General features: G+C 45.2%; 1 protein-coding gene across 2 annotated transcripts in view; it reads right to left on the bottom strand.

The window, feature by feature from the left end:
* Exph5 (exophilin 5) overlaps positions 1–14013 on the bottom strand; it is a 70810-nt gene that overhangs the window by 7100 nt on the left and 49697 nt on the right. For both annotated transcript variants that reach the window (XM_004626124.2, XM_023709519.1), the window contains 2 exons: positions 9281–9329; positions 739–877 (listed from right to left, as the gene is read on the bottom strand). In XM_004626124.2, coding sequence (XP_004626181.1) covers positions 739–877; positions 9281–9329 — 188 coding nt within the window. The remainder of the gene's footprint in view (positions 1–738; positions 878–9280; positions 9330–14013) is intronic.

The following is a 14013-nucleotide window of genomic DNA, read 5'->3' as shown; positions in this document are numbered from 1 at the left end:
TTTATTTATATTTTTTGGCAGAACCAGGGATTGAACTCAGGCCCTTGCGCTTGCCAGGGAAGCGCTTATTCCACTGAGCCATCTCCCTGGCCCCCTTAAGTTAAATATTAAACTTCATTATTATTCTATATATTAATAAGTTGCTGATTTGAGACTATTTGCTTAGATTCTATTTAACCATAAAGTTCTTCAATACTTGTGTGACTAGCATACATCACTATTCTCTACAGATAAGATAAATAGAAGGACTTCGAATACAAAATACAGGGCTTGATATATTTATTTTATTTTAGCAGAATCGGGGATTGAACTCAGGCCCTTGCACTTGCCAGGGAAGCACTTAGTCCCCTAAGCCATCTCCCGGGCTTATTTTATTTTATATCATTATTATTATTTGCATTTTAGGGAAGGGTCTACAAGGTGTTCAGATCTTACCACTAGATTGGACTCATACTGATCCTCCTGTTTAGAGCCTCCCAAGAGCTGGAATAACAGGCACATGCCACCACGCCTAGTCTCAATTGCCACCTCAGCATGCCCTGGGGGTGGGGCCGGCACGACAGGCCAGGGGATTGAACCCCTGGTCCTTCATCTGCTTGCAGGAGCTTTAATCCATTGAGCTATTTGGCTAGCCCTTGAGCAGTTTAATATAAACTAAAATAATTATTTGCTTTACTTTAATAGTAAGAGTTTTCCAAAGGTGTAATGCAGACTTACCTTGGAGAAAAGTAGACTTACCTTGGAAAAACTCATTTTCTAGCACCGAAACATCCCACAGAGGAGGCATGCCACTTCCTTCCCTCATGGTTGCTGGCTTGGAGACAAACGCACTGTCAACTGGTTGATGTTTTAGAGGTGAATTGTATAATTTTGTCTCCTAATTTTAAAGTAAAACAAACAAACATATTTTTGAGTCTGCTCTAGCTAAAATACTCTCATGTTCCCACAAAAAAAGAAGAAAGAAAGAAAAAGAAGAAAAGAAAAAGAAAAAAACTGTCACAGCCTTAGTCCAAGAACTACAAATCATTTTCTCTAACATTTATTGCTCAACCCACAGTGTTTTGTTGTTTTTGCCACTTGCAGTTGATCACTCTACCCATACATTAATTTTCCAGTTATGAGTGTCCAGGCAAGACACTGAGCCTCTCTTCTGCACTTTCCTATAAGCTTACTTGGAATTACACAACTTTGTGGGGCTGGGTAGTTCCTGGGAATCAGGAAAGAGACTGACCTCTCTGGAGCTGGAAGCGTTGTCTTTTGTGTCCCAGGGGCTGAGACTTGGGCTTTCCTATCTCTACATATTTCATGAAGACTAGTGGAAGCTCACGATGAACCTTAGGGTTCGTGAGCTTGATGGACTTAGGGAAAAATAGTATTTTTATCCAGAGATCACCTAGAATGGTAGACTCCCACACACCACCATAAAGAGTTAATTAATAGTTCTGAAACCAAAGTGTTGGAAAGCACGATCTTATAATTTCTTTCTTTTTTTAAATGTATTCGGTAGAGGGACTCACTACGCAGTTCAGACTCATAGTGATCCTCCTGTCTCAGCCTCCCCAGTGCTGAGATTACAAGTGTGCGCCACCACACCTGGTGTCAGTGGCTGGCTCAGCATACCTGGAGGTGGGGCCAGAGTGGCATGTGGTGCTGAGGATCAAACCCTGGTCCCTGTGCTCGCCTAAGCAGGCTCTTAGTCCACTGAGCTATCTCACCAGCCCTTTTATAATTCATTTAACTTTTGCTAGTTTAAAGGATTATTGCTATAGAGCTAGAGCCAAAGTTGTTTTCCTCTTTTTAACTGGCAAACGTTTATACTGATTTCATCAAACCTAACCACGGCCCTACTTGCAAGCTTGATTTGTCTTTAGAGCACCGTGAGACTTTCCCATCCCACGTCTGTACTTGCCTGCGCTGAAGCTCCATTTGCATTTCCTCTGCCTAACTGGCTCTATCGGTGCCACTAAGGCAGTTCATCCTGCCGCTCCAGGATCCCTGGAGTGGGGAGGGCAGCCACGCCCTCCGCCACCTGTTAGCTTACCTGCTACCCCATCCTGGCCTCCTGAATCCTTCTTCTCCCCTCGCATTCTCTTCCCATTCCATGCTCCTTATTATTACATTTCATTTTGTCTTTAATGCCTGTGACCAAGTACCTAACATTTCCAAAGCTTGGATTTTTAACGTTTCTTCGCCGCAGACCAGAAGTTTGGTTTTCTTGGTCTCTGCATTCTTCAGTCTTGGGTGGTAACTCCTATCTTCTTTCTGAAGGTCTAAGTCAGTTATTTCTTATAAGAACCTGCCCAAATTTATTTTTATTTATTTTGGAGGAGGGTTGAGACAGGGCCTTGCTATGTGGTTCAGGCTGGCCTTGAACTCACTATGAAGCCCAGCCTGGCCTCAAACTTGCGGTGATCCTCCTGCCTCAGCCTTCTGTGTGCTGGACTTCATGGTGTGCACCACCATGACCAGCTAACCAAATTTCTTTGACTTGCAGCTTTCAGTACTATGGGCAAACCACAGAAGAGATTTATTAACAAAGAAGAAATGCTCCCATGATAATTTAATGGTTATTGGATATAATTTAGCATATAAATATAAAATTAAGAAGTGAACATATATTAGAATCACAACTACAGGGAGATACCATTTGGAGATAATAAACCTTAAACTAATCTTTTAGAAATCAGTGTTCTTTTCATCCTACAGCACATCAAGGTATTTGCTTCTGTTTCCGGCCTAATGTCTCTAACTCTTTTTTGGGGGGAGGGGGAGTTAATAATAATTAGCCATGAGTCTTTAAAGTCTATTTTTCCTAAATCTGCAGTTTCAGCGGCTGGAGCAGAATTAGACTGGGCGTGGTGGCGCACATCTGTAATCCTAGCACTTGGGAGGCTGAAAACAGGGGAATCACTGAGGTTGATCTGCATAGTATGACCTTGAAAACTCTGCACTAATACATTTTAAAAAGTAGATATATTTGACTAGAATGCCAAGCTTCATTTTCCCTCAACCATTTAAACCTGCATGAACTTCAGATTTCCTTTGCGTAGACCACAGTGCATTCTTTGCGGTTTCCTGATCAGATCTGTTGGGCCTGCCAAATAGCTCAGCAGATTAAAGCACCTTCAGATAGGCGCAAGGGCTGAGGGTTTGATCCCTGGGCCTGCTGTGCCAGCCCTGCCCTTGGGGCGTGCTGAGATGGCAATTGAGACTGGGCATGGTGGCGCGTGCCTGTAATCCCATTTCTTGGGAGGCGGTAAATACGAGAATCACTCTGAGTCGAATCTAGTAGTGAGACCCTGAACACCCTGTAGACTCTTCCCTAAAAATACAGAAAAAACAAAAAACAAAGATCAGATCTGTGGAGTGAAAATGTACAGGAAACGGAAAGCACATGCTCTGAGGGCTCCAGTGGGAGATGAAGCTCTGTATGCTGGGAAGGGTCACCCTTATCAAGGGACCCTGACACACCTTCCCTTGCTTATAGGTCTTCCAGATCCTCTACTTCCAGGTCAGTCCTGCTCACCTGACTTGTTAGAATGCTTCCACCACATAGAAATGCAAATGATATGGCTAAGAAGATATCTAGGTTTGATTTTCATTCACCTCTAACTTTTCAAAGATTTTCATTAGTTTTTTTCCTAATTGACAAAACTATTTAAAAATAAGGAATTGCTAGTTAACGGTTGGTGTGAGCCATAAGGACTGTTGAGTGCTATCACTACTTTATAGATCTCTAACTTTGAGTGAGTGTGAGATGTTATTGATGTTAACATTATTAGCAGTAGCTACTAAACATTGATTATTATAGACTCTATGTTAGGGCTTCATATGTTACATCAGCTCATTATTGTAAGTCTCCTCACTGCTCTTGGTAACTATTGTTTTCCTTTGAAACAACTGAGGTTTCAGGGCAGACTGTTCCTTCCTGCTGGAGGAGGAAGAGGATTCTGGCCATGGGGGGTGGGTGAGAGCCTGTGCGGGACCTCCTCGCCTCCTCGTCATGTCCTGCAGCTCTGGTTCATCCAGGCGGTAGAGGTCTCTTCAGCCAAACACAAGTTGAGAGTGGCTGGGATCTGAGGCTCCTTGGGACCCAGAGCAGAGCAAAGCCTTTGGGCTTAGGAGAGACACTGGCTCCCAGTCAGGGCTCAGGTCTGGACTTAGGCCCCTCTGCCCCGAATGAAACTTGGTGCTATGAAGTTGCTAGAAGGTATTTTTCCTGGCCTATTTCTAATTTCTGGCCTGGAGGATGCGAATATCTCTTTGGAGAAGTTTGTACCTGAATTCTTTGGCTCTCTTCTCATAAGCCTTTCCTCCTTTGTCTCTCCTGATGCCCTCTGCACCGAGGTCACCACTTAGTCCCCCCCAGGTTACTGCACTACCTGGCCTCTGTGCCTTGGCTGCTGATTTTTGCTCTTTTTCCAATTATTTTCCTGGAAAACAGCAACATATTGCTCAGAGCCCATTTTAAACATTTCCAGGGCTGGGGAGATAGTTCAGTAGAATAAGCACTTGCCTGGCAAGTGCAGGGTCCTAAATTCAATCCCCAGTACCGCAAAAAAAGAAAAGAAAAAGAAAAAAAGAAAGAGAAAGAAAAAGAAAAGAAATTTAGATCTTAAGTTGATTAATCATTTGGGCCAGGGAGATGGCTCAGTAGAATAAGTGCTTCCCTAGCAAGCGCAAGGGCCTGAGTTCAATCCCGGGTTCCACCAAATAAATAAATAAATATTACCATCATTATAATCCCTTCTCCAAATCTAGGTAGAATTAATCTCAGGGTTTTTTTGTGTTTTGTTTTGTGTTTTGGGACAGGGTCTCACTACATAGATCAGACTAATTTTGAATTCACTATGAAACCCAGGCTGGCCTGGAACTGTCAGCACTCCTGCCTCAGCCTCCTGAACTCTAGGATTATAGGTGTACCTCCCCATGCCCAGCTAATTCTCAATATTTTTCTTGTACCTCTGCTATTGTATCTACCATGCCAAGTTGTTGACACTCCTTCCATTTTTACTTTACTACAAATCTTTCCTCCTTTCTGTCATAGAATTCAGTGCTGTTCTGATGTAGGCAAGCAAGGATTCACGGAAAATGAGTCGGGATGCTGAAAGTGATAAATGTCTAACGTGACCAAGGAAGCAGCACGTTTTCCTTTGTATCCTGACCACCTAGTGCAGCATTTATCATGGAAGATGGAGTAACATGAAGTCCACATACTACCCTGTAACAGCAGACCCCTCTTCTGGACATTGTATGTGCGTGCATGTGTGTGCATGTGCATGTGCATATGTGTGTGTGTGTGTGTACATGCATTTGCTATCAACTTACATATATTTGAACAAAATCACTCATTTACTTAGTATTCAGCATGTTCTCTTCTCTCTTATTGCACTCCTACAACAATATCCAACTGGAGCCACAATATTGTGATTTAGGTAGGAATCATCATTCCCATTTTGCTGCTAAGACAAACCAAGCCTCAGGCAAGTGTCTTGGTTATATCACTTGCAAAGTATGTGACAGCACTGGCTGTTGGCACTTGTTTGACCTGACCCCGGTCCCTGCTCTTCCTACCAGCTTGGTTTTCACTGGTGCTTTAGTGATGCGTGTGGTAATCTCTTACAAAAGAGGAACCTTGCTTTAAACATTCCAAGCCCCACTGCGTGTGGCACGGTACTCGGCACGTAGTTATGAGCTGATCTGAGATGTGCCAGGGTAGAAGACTCTGGCCGTCTGACTTCTGGTGCAGATTGGACCCGAAATTGAAATGCTGAAAATTTATAATATCAACTCAAAATAACATGTTGGAGGTGACACAGCGAAGCAAATGAGGGTGTGTGTGTGTGTGTGTGTGTGTGTGTGTGGTACCGGGGATCAAATTCAGCACCTAGTGCTTGCCAGGCAAGTGCTTAATTAAGCCACTGAGCTATGAACTTGGCCCACAAATGGGTTTTGTACAGGTCCTAATCCTGGCTGTAGCCATTAATAGCTAGATGACAATGACGTAAGTTATTTAACTTCTATTATTATTATTTTTTTTGTAAAATGAAGATAGTAACAATAGTAACAAAAACATCATATACTTTTTATAGTTTTAATTTAGTTTTTTTTTTTTTTTCTCCTTTGAGGCCTGATCTTGCTGAGTAGTCCAGCTGGCCTTGAACTCATTATGCATCCTGGGCTGGCCTCAAGTTCTTGCAATCCTCTTCCCTCCGCCTCCAGAGGGTGGGGACTGTGGACTCCTCCACCACACCCTGCCCTCATCAATAGTTTTAAAAGCACAGAATAGGGTCTGGCCATTGCTGTAGTAGGGGTGAAGAGAATTTCCCGGAGGACTTGTGTAGATGCTCGTGCTTCACTCCTGTCCCACAGGACTGGAGGCCAGAGTCTCCAGTAACGGCTTTCAGGGACTCAGCTACTTTCTCAAACACAGTACACAAACTAGGGTAAGAAAATCTGGCTTTCTGCAGAAACACAACTCACTCTACTGCCTGCAGGTCTGACAGGACTAGACAAACCAACCCCAGGTCACAGAGTAACCTTAGAACATTTAGGAACTTCCTAGGGCAGCTAAACCTGCAGAGCAGCTGTTGGGGCTGAAACCTAAGCTCCCTGATACTATCAGATGCCTTGGTAAAGTCAACAAATTAGTTCTTCAAGGTAAGGTGTTTCTTGAAGAATTTATTCTGGGCCTGTTTTTCTGCCTAGGTTACGTGCACCAATGTTCTCGGTGGCTTAAGATCGCATATTCATGTCTTCTTTCCTTACTGAGTGCCAGACAGCGTGAGCGTGACACAGGCTTTGCATATGCTAAGGGCCACCTGGGAGCGCTGTTCCCAGTGATATAGAGCTGGAACCCAAGAGGGGGCCCAGGCTGAGGACCATGCAGCCTGGGCCTTCCATTCTGTCCTTACTGTCAGACTTGGTGACTGCCTTGACTTTGGGGTCCTCACCTTTAAGGAAAAGTTCTCAGTTAGAGGCCACTTGATCCACAGAGAACGAATAGTGAGGTCTGGTGACATCCAGTAGGTAGAGGTCAGGGTCGCTGCTAACCATCCCACCATACACAGGATTGTTCTTCCCAGCTTAGTCTGCCCACCATGCATGCAGTTCTGAAGTTGAGAGAAATCCTAGAGGGTCTTTATTTAGCTCTATAAAAATCAGTGTTTCTGAAACCCTTTGCTTCTTTTAAATTTGCGTGAATGTTTAAATAGCAAACTTCTTTCTTTTCTGAGTGGAAGGCCATCCATCCAATACAGTAAAGTGACTCCCACAAAATGCTAGAATTCCTTGGAACCAATACCATTCCTACTAGCTGTCAACTGAGCAGTAGGAAGTCTCTAACCTCAAATCCTGGCAAGAATTCCCTCGATATCGTTGGCAACTTCCAGCTCTCTGTGGACACGACCTCTATGGATACATAACAGAAATCTACAAGTCCTGCAGAAATCCTGTTTTAGATGGTACTTTATTTCCTCTTTTTTTTTTTTTTTGAGACAGGGTCTTGCTATGTAGTGAAGGCTAGTCTTGAACTTGCTAGTAGCCAGACTGGCCTTGAACTTGTGGTAATCCTCCTGCCTCAGCCTCCCTAGTGCATCACCACATTTGGGTCTCTCTTTTCTTTTTATAATAGGTATTAATAGTGGCCACAATCACTGATTTGGGTCACTAGTTTGCCCAGCTTTGTCTTTTTAAATAGACATGGTCTGAGCCAGGGCATAAAAGAAAGCTGTTATCAGGAACAAAATCTGGGTTCAAAGGAGAGTCAGAGAAAGAGACCTACTAATCCTCTGATTAGATTTGCCAGTTCTAAGAGTGCCAAGTTCCTTTTGCCATTTTATAAGTTTTGGGCATTTATGTTTCTTTTTCTGTGGCTTTTTCATCTGCTTTAGATCTTGTGGTTCTCAAACAAGAGTGGTTGAGTCTAGAAGCACTCTGGACCTGGGTCCTGTTTTCTTAGAAAGCAAAGCTGGATGCAGAGGATAGACTCTCAGGTGCCGCTCAGTTATGGGAGTCTCTGCAGACAGCAGTGAACTGGGGTCCCCATGGAGGACTTTAGGGTGGCCAGCTGGAGGCTGGCGAAGTCCTGGGACCCCAGATTTTCTCATCCTGACTCTGCCACTTTCTAGTGAGACCCTGAGTGTGATCTTTCCATTTTCAAACCTAGCTTCTTGATCCCCACACTGAAAGAAAATAGGGACTACCTGCTTCGTAGATTTTTCTCAGATAAATGAAATCAAGTGTTAAGCACGTCCCATTCTCTATGAGACTCAGCAGTCACTGGTGCTGATGTCCTGACCGAGGTGGAAACATATGGAGCACAGAAACAGGGTTCAGGGCAGAAAAAGTAGCACTTTTCTGAAGAAGAAAGAAGAGCCACTTTTGTGTCTGATGTAAAGAAACTGTTCATATGCATTTGTCAAAAAACATTGCATCCTCAGAGAGAGAGAGAGAGAGAGACAGACAGACAGACAGACAGACAGACAGACAGACGAATTAGGTACTAATACTAAAGTCACAAAAGGTTGAAAAGTGCATTTGCTCACAGGCGAGTCCGCATGGAGCGCACTTAAGCTGAAGTCTGCAGTGAGAGAAGGCGATGCTGTGTCCAGCCCCTCTGTGACCCTGTTCCAGCCAAGCACACGTCACCCGAGTTGATATTCCTCTTTAAATATCAGTGAGGAGAAGGTCCAGTCCAGGCCCAAGCAGCTTACAAGCTCCCTGTGGCTTCCTCTTCTTCTGTCTAACTCTTCAGGGCTGTGCAGGTGTGGTGCACAGTAGAGTCCAGATGCGGCCCAGGGCGGCCGTGGAAAGGCGGAGGCCTCCCTCCTTCCCAGGAGAGCCTGGCCTTCACACCTTCCAGTACCAGAGCCAAGCGGAAAACGCAACTCACAAGCTGCAATCGCAGCTTCCACAGTGAGTCTGAAACAGAGCCTGCTCAACTCCTACCTAAATAGGTAGCAGCCTGGGATTTAATAGATTGGGAATTTCTCTCTCTCTTCCCCTTCTTCCCTTTTTTCTGTCTCTCTCTGTCTCTCCAGTAACAAAGAGAGGAAAACAAAACTAATGGTAGGAAAACGAACAGGCTCTCCAGAGCAAGTTTGGGCCAAGTGGAAGCAGGGAAAGGACTCCCTACAGTGTGCACGTGGGCGGGCCACATGGAAAGGGAGCACGGTGGCGGGCCACATGGAAAGGGAGCACGGTGGTGGGCCACATGGAAAGGGAGCACGGTGGCCAGGCTCTGAATTTCCTCGCGTAACCCAATTCTCTAGCTACTTACCGCAGTGGGTCCCCTCGCAGACACAGGAGGTCCTACCTGGCCATCGCATCTGTGGAAAGAATGGGAAATAATTCCTTTGAAGAGCTTGACTTTCACCCAGAGGAACAGCAACAGCACTTTCACCGTTCTGTGTTGATGTCTTGGGAAGGTATCTGTCTAACGTTCTGCTAGAGGGACATTTCTTGGTCAGTGCCTTGTTGGACAGAATTTCAGAAGCCATTGTCTGTGATTGCATAGAATTAATATTTTAAATCTTTGCCACCCAGACAGCAGAGAACAATTCTGTAAGAGTGTATTGTATTTTGACACAGCATAAAAACCTAATAACAAAATAATTGCATCTGTGGCGTGTTTACTGCGTGACAGGCGCCATTCTCATGATCTCCTGTGAAGCAACTCTTAGCTACTTTGCTCCTCCTATGAGGTGGATATTATATCTGCACTCCTCTTACAGAGGACACAATGGAGGTGGAGGAAAGTTAGAATGCACAGTTTAAAGAACACGATGAGTACATGGGCTGGAGGCTGGGTGTCAGTTCACAGGCCTGCTTCCCTCGTATGGCACAAAGACTCTTCTTGTAAATGGAAAATGTTTTCTGTTTTGGTGCATTTTGATTTTAAAGAACAACTGCGTCAGAATCAGACTTAATCACAGTGGTTTAAAAAGCAAATACCAGGGGCTGGGGAGATGGCTCAGTGGTCTAAAGCACCTACTTAGAACAAGCTTCGCAAAAAAGCACAGGGACCATGGGTTCAATCCCCCAGCACCACATGCCAGCCAGCCCCGCCCCCTGGTGGACTGAACTGGCCACACACACAAATAAATAAATAAATAAAAATATTTTTTTAAAAAAATAAATAAAATAAAAAGCAAATACCATAAAAATTGCTTCGGGGTGATTATTTTTATAAACATGCGTGACCTATTATGAAATCATTTTCATGAAATGATGAAAAAGATGAACAAATATACTTCTACTATTTATGTTGCTTCTCCCAAATTCAAGGAGAAGGTAAAAACTTTACAAGACCGGCCCCGCCCCTGGGGCACCTGAGACAGCCATTGAGACTGGTGAGGTGGCACACGCCTGTAATCCCAGCGCTTGCGAGGCTGAAGGCAGGAGAATCACTACGAGTCCGATCTGTGTAGTGAGACCCTGCAGACCCTGTACTAAATACATAAAAACAAAAAAATTATAAGACCTAAAATATTATAAGCCCAAAACTGAGATAGATGTCGATCTTTTAAATCTCTGCTCTCCTGTCAATGTGTGCTCTGCCTGAATTTAGATCCAGGATTGATATTGAGGTAGTGAGTTGGAGCGACGGCAGGAGGTCACCTCCTCAGAGAACAGTGAGGTCAGAAAGTGCGCAGCAAACTGCACTCTGGGTTGGAGCAGTCAGAAGCAACAAGGTGCAGCTAGCTGCCTTTCAGTCAGGCTCCTAGCAGCTTTAGGGTTCATGAAGCGTAAAATCGGGATGCATAGTGATTTTATATCCTAAGGATATCCACATGTATTTTACAGTTTAGTTCAGATTGTTTTTATTTCATTTCATTTTTGGGACAGGGTCTTGCTGTTTAATTCAGGCTGGCCGTGATGTCACCAGGTAGCCCAGGCTGGCGGTGACCTCACAGCAGTCCTCTTGCCTCAGCCTCCCAAGTGGTATGATCATAGCGAGGTACTTACATGCCTGACTGAGGTGAACTTGGATTTTAAACAAGAATTTCAATCAACGCTTTGGATATTTTGTGTGTTAGTCTGAAATACTAGGTCTATTAATAATATCTGGAAGTAAAATACAGGTTGAATATTCCTTACCACAAATGCTTGGAACTTGGAGTGTTTTGAATTTCAGGTTTTGTTTTATTTTTAGAATATTTGCATAAAACTAGTGAGATACCATGGGGACGGGACCTGGGTTGAAATACGAGGTTCGTTCACATTTCATATACATCTTATACATATGACCAGAAGGAAATTGTGTACGATGTTTTAATTGTGGCTGCATTGTGACAGGAGGTGAGGTGTAGGAGCATCCAGCTGTGGCTCATGTCCATGCTCAGAACATCTTGGAGTTTGGAGCATTGTGGATTTTGATTTGGGGGCTGGGGTGCTTCTGTTTTTATTCTTCCTTTCCATAAATATTAAGTCTGCAACCCTCAGAGATGCTATGTAGTACTTTGAGCTCTTTGGAGGAAACAAATGTGACCAGGGCAGGAAATGATTCTCTGAGAGTTTTTAACACTAGGAAAGCTTGGGGCCTTCAGGGCCGAATGATGAGCCAAGAGGTGCAAAGGGCAGTAGAGAGATTATGTAAGATACACGGAAAATGCAGTAGGGAAGACACAGGGAGGAGGTGGCAGAGAACTGGCACAGCAGCTGAAGAAGGCTTGAGAACACTTGGAGACACAGGCCTCACAAGGGACGGCGGGAAACAGCACATGAGGCAGTTTCCCTGGAGCAAGAGTACAGGCCATGCTGCGCAGGTTCTGTCCAGAGCCTGGGAAGGCAGCAGCCCTCCCAGCACATCCCCCCACCCAGCTCTCACCACTCAGCAGGTCCCCAGTGATCTGAAGTAAGGGCAGCAGGGGCAGGTTTCTGCGAGCGGCAGATGAATGGAAGAGGCAGCTCATGGACCAGGCAATGCCCAAATCACACCTGGTACAGAGTGCCACAAGGGCAAGGGCACGCAGTGGGTGGAGGGACCCACCCTCACCAAGGAGAGCTGTTCTGGACACCCAGAGACCGTGCCCATCCAGGCCCTCCCTAAGCTGCTTCTGGTGACAGTACTTCCACGTGCAGCTGGTAGCATGCAGGTTATGCAGGTAAGCCCCCAAGACTGGGCCTTGTAAATGGTCACCAAGAGGCTTTGTCTGCGTTCACTCCTAAGTCTCCTTAATGGCATGGTTTTAGAGATCTCTCACAAATGCCCCCACGCTCCACCTCCAGTTTCTCTTCTCAACTCCCTCCCATCTTTCACACCACTAATAGAAGATCTGTCTGAAGCCCAAGTTAGAGCTTTTCGATAGTTTGCCTAAAAATCTTATATGGAAGTATGTACAACCATAACATGACACGAGGCTTTTATTTTTCCTGGCGAGGCCCCGTCCTGCCCCATCTCCCCGGTGCATTCCTTAGAGCTCTCTGTACTCTAGACTTGTCAAGGTAATTCCACCTCCATCATGCTCTCTGCTTTCCACAATCTTTTCTGATAATATCCAGAAATTCCCGTGCAATAGACTAGCATATGGCTCAAGACTATTCACTTCTAACCAGGAGCCTGGGTCATTTTCCCCAAGCATTGGTGGAGGTCACTTTTCCACCAAAGAGTTCCACATAGATGGCCACAAATGATTTAGCTCTTTCCAATGTCCTCCTTCCATCCCGCTCCTCCTTTTCCAGCCTGATCGTGTGGACTGATCCCTCTCAATCCATCCTCACCTCCACGTCTCGCCACCTGTGCTCTAGCTAGGACATTTATTGTTTCTTGTTTTTATGACTGCACTTGTCCCTTACATCCTTCAACTCCCACGTTTGGCCCAATGTAATCCATTCTCTAGACTTCAGCCAGAATGATCAGTAGAGTCTGAATCACGCCACCTTCCTACAGACGCCTGCGTGCCCCTGGGTGAACATGGTCATGCTCTTGTACGTTCTTAAGCCCCTACGTGACCTAATGTCTGCATCCCTTCAGCCTCCGATCTCACTTCCCTATGTCTCCTCTGCCAGAGGGAATTGGATAGACATCTGCACATACTGTGCCTTTGCCTGCAGTGCTTTCTTGCCAGCTCTTTGCCTGGATGATAGCTCTCTCATGCTTAAAGAATAATTATAAACGTCACTGTCTCCAGGAGACTTACCAGGACTTCGGCAAGGATGTGGGCACTCCCTGAGACCCCGCGGCATGCGGGCCTGCCCTGCAGCGTTCTTCCCTCACGTTTATTTCTTTTCATTGCTCACATAAGACTAAGGCCCGCGAAGGCAAGGGCTGTCTGTTTTGCCCTGTGCTTCTTGTGTGGCTTCGTTGGTTAGCTCAATTAAATGCTCCTCACCACATCTGTTCTTCCTTTTCCATTCAGCTTTCTTCACTTCCTTTCCCAAGGCATGGTGAAAGAAAGTTCATGTCCAACCCTCTTTTGTCCTCACCTGCAACATCAATTACTAGATTCTTGGGCTTCAGCATTCACAATCTTGCCCAACTGTTCCCCCCTTCCCCCAAAGGAGGGACTGAATGCAGGGCCTCTGAACTGCACTACTTTCTTTTATCTGTCTGTCTGTCTATCTATCTATCTATCTATCTATCTATCTATCTATCTGTATTTTAGAGAAGGGTCTACAGGGTGTTCAGGGCCTCACTACTAGATCTGACTTGTTTACAGCCTCCCAAGAGCTGGGATTATAGGCATATGCCACTATAACTAGTCTCAATTGCCTTGTCAGTGTGCCCTGGGGGGTGGGGCCCGCATATCAGGCCTGGGGATCAAACGCCCAGCCCCTGCTGCTTGCAGGCACTTTAATCCGCTGAGCTATTTGGCTGTCTGGGCTAGAACTTGCAACCCTCCTGCCTCAGGCTCCCAGACCTCTGGAATTCAAGAATGTGCCTCCGGGCCTGGCTCTATCTGCTCATCTTTGGTTTCTCTATCTCAGCAGCCTCTTACCTTGTCTCTCTAACATCAGTTTTGTTCCCTCAACTCTTCTTATTCTGCAGATGGACAAGTTTCTCAGTTTCAG

This window comes from Octodon degus, unplaced genomic scaffold (assembly GCF_000260255.1).
Source record: "Octodon degus isolate 3935 unplaced genomic scaffold, OctDeg1.0 scaffold00012, whole genome shotgun sequence".
NCBI classification, from domain to species: Eukaryota; Metazoa; Chordata; class Mammalia; order Rodentia; family Octodontidae; genus Octodon; species Octodon degus.
The sequence above is the reverse complement of the archived record's forward strand: the minus strand, read 5'-3'. Positions and strand labels throughout refer to the sequence as shown.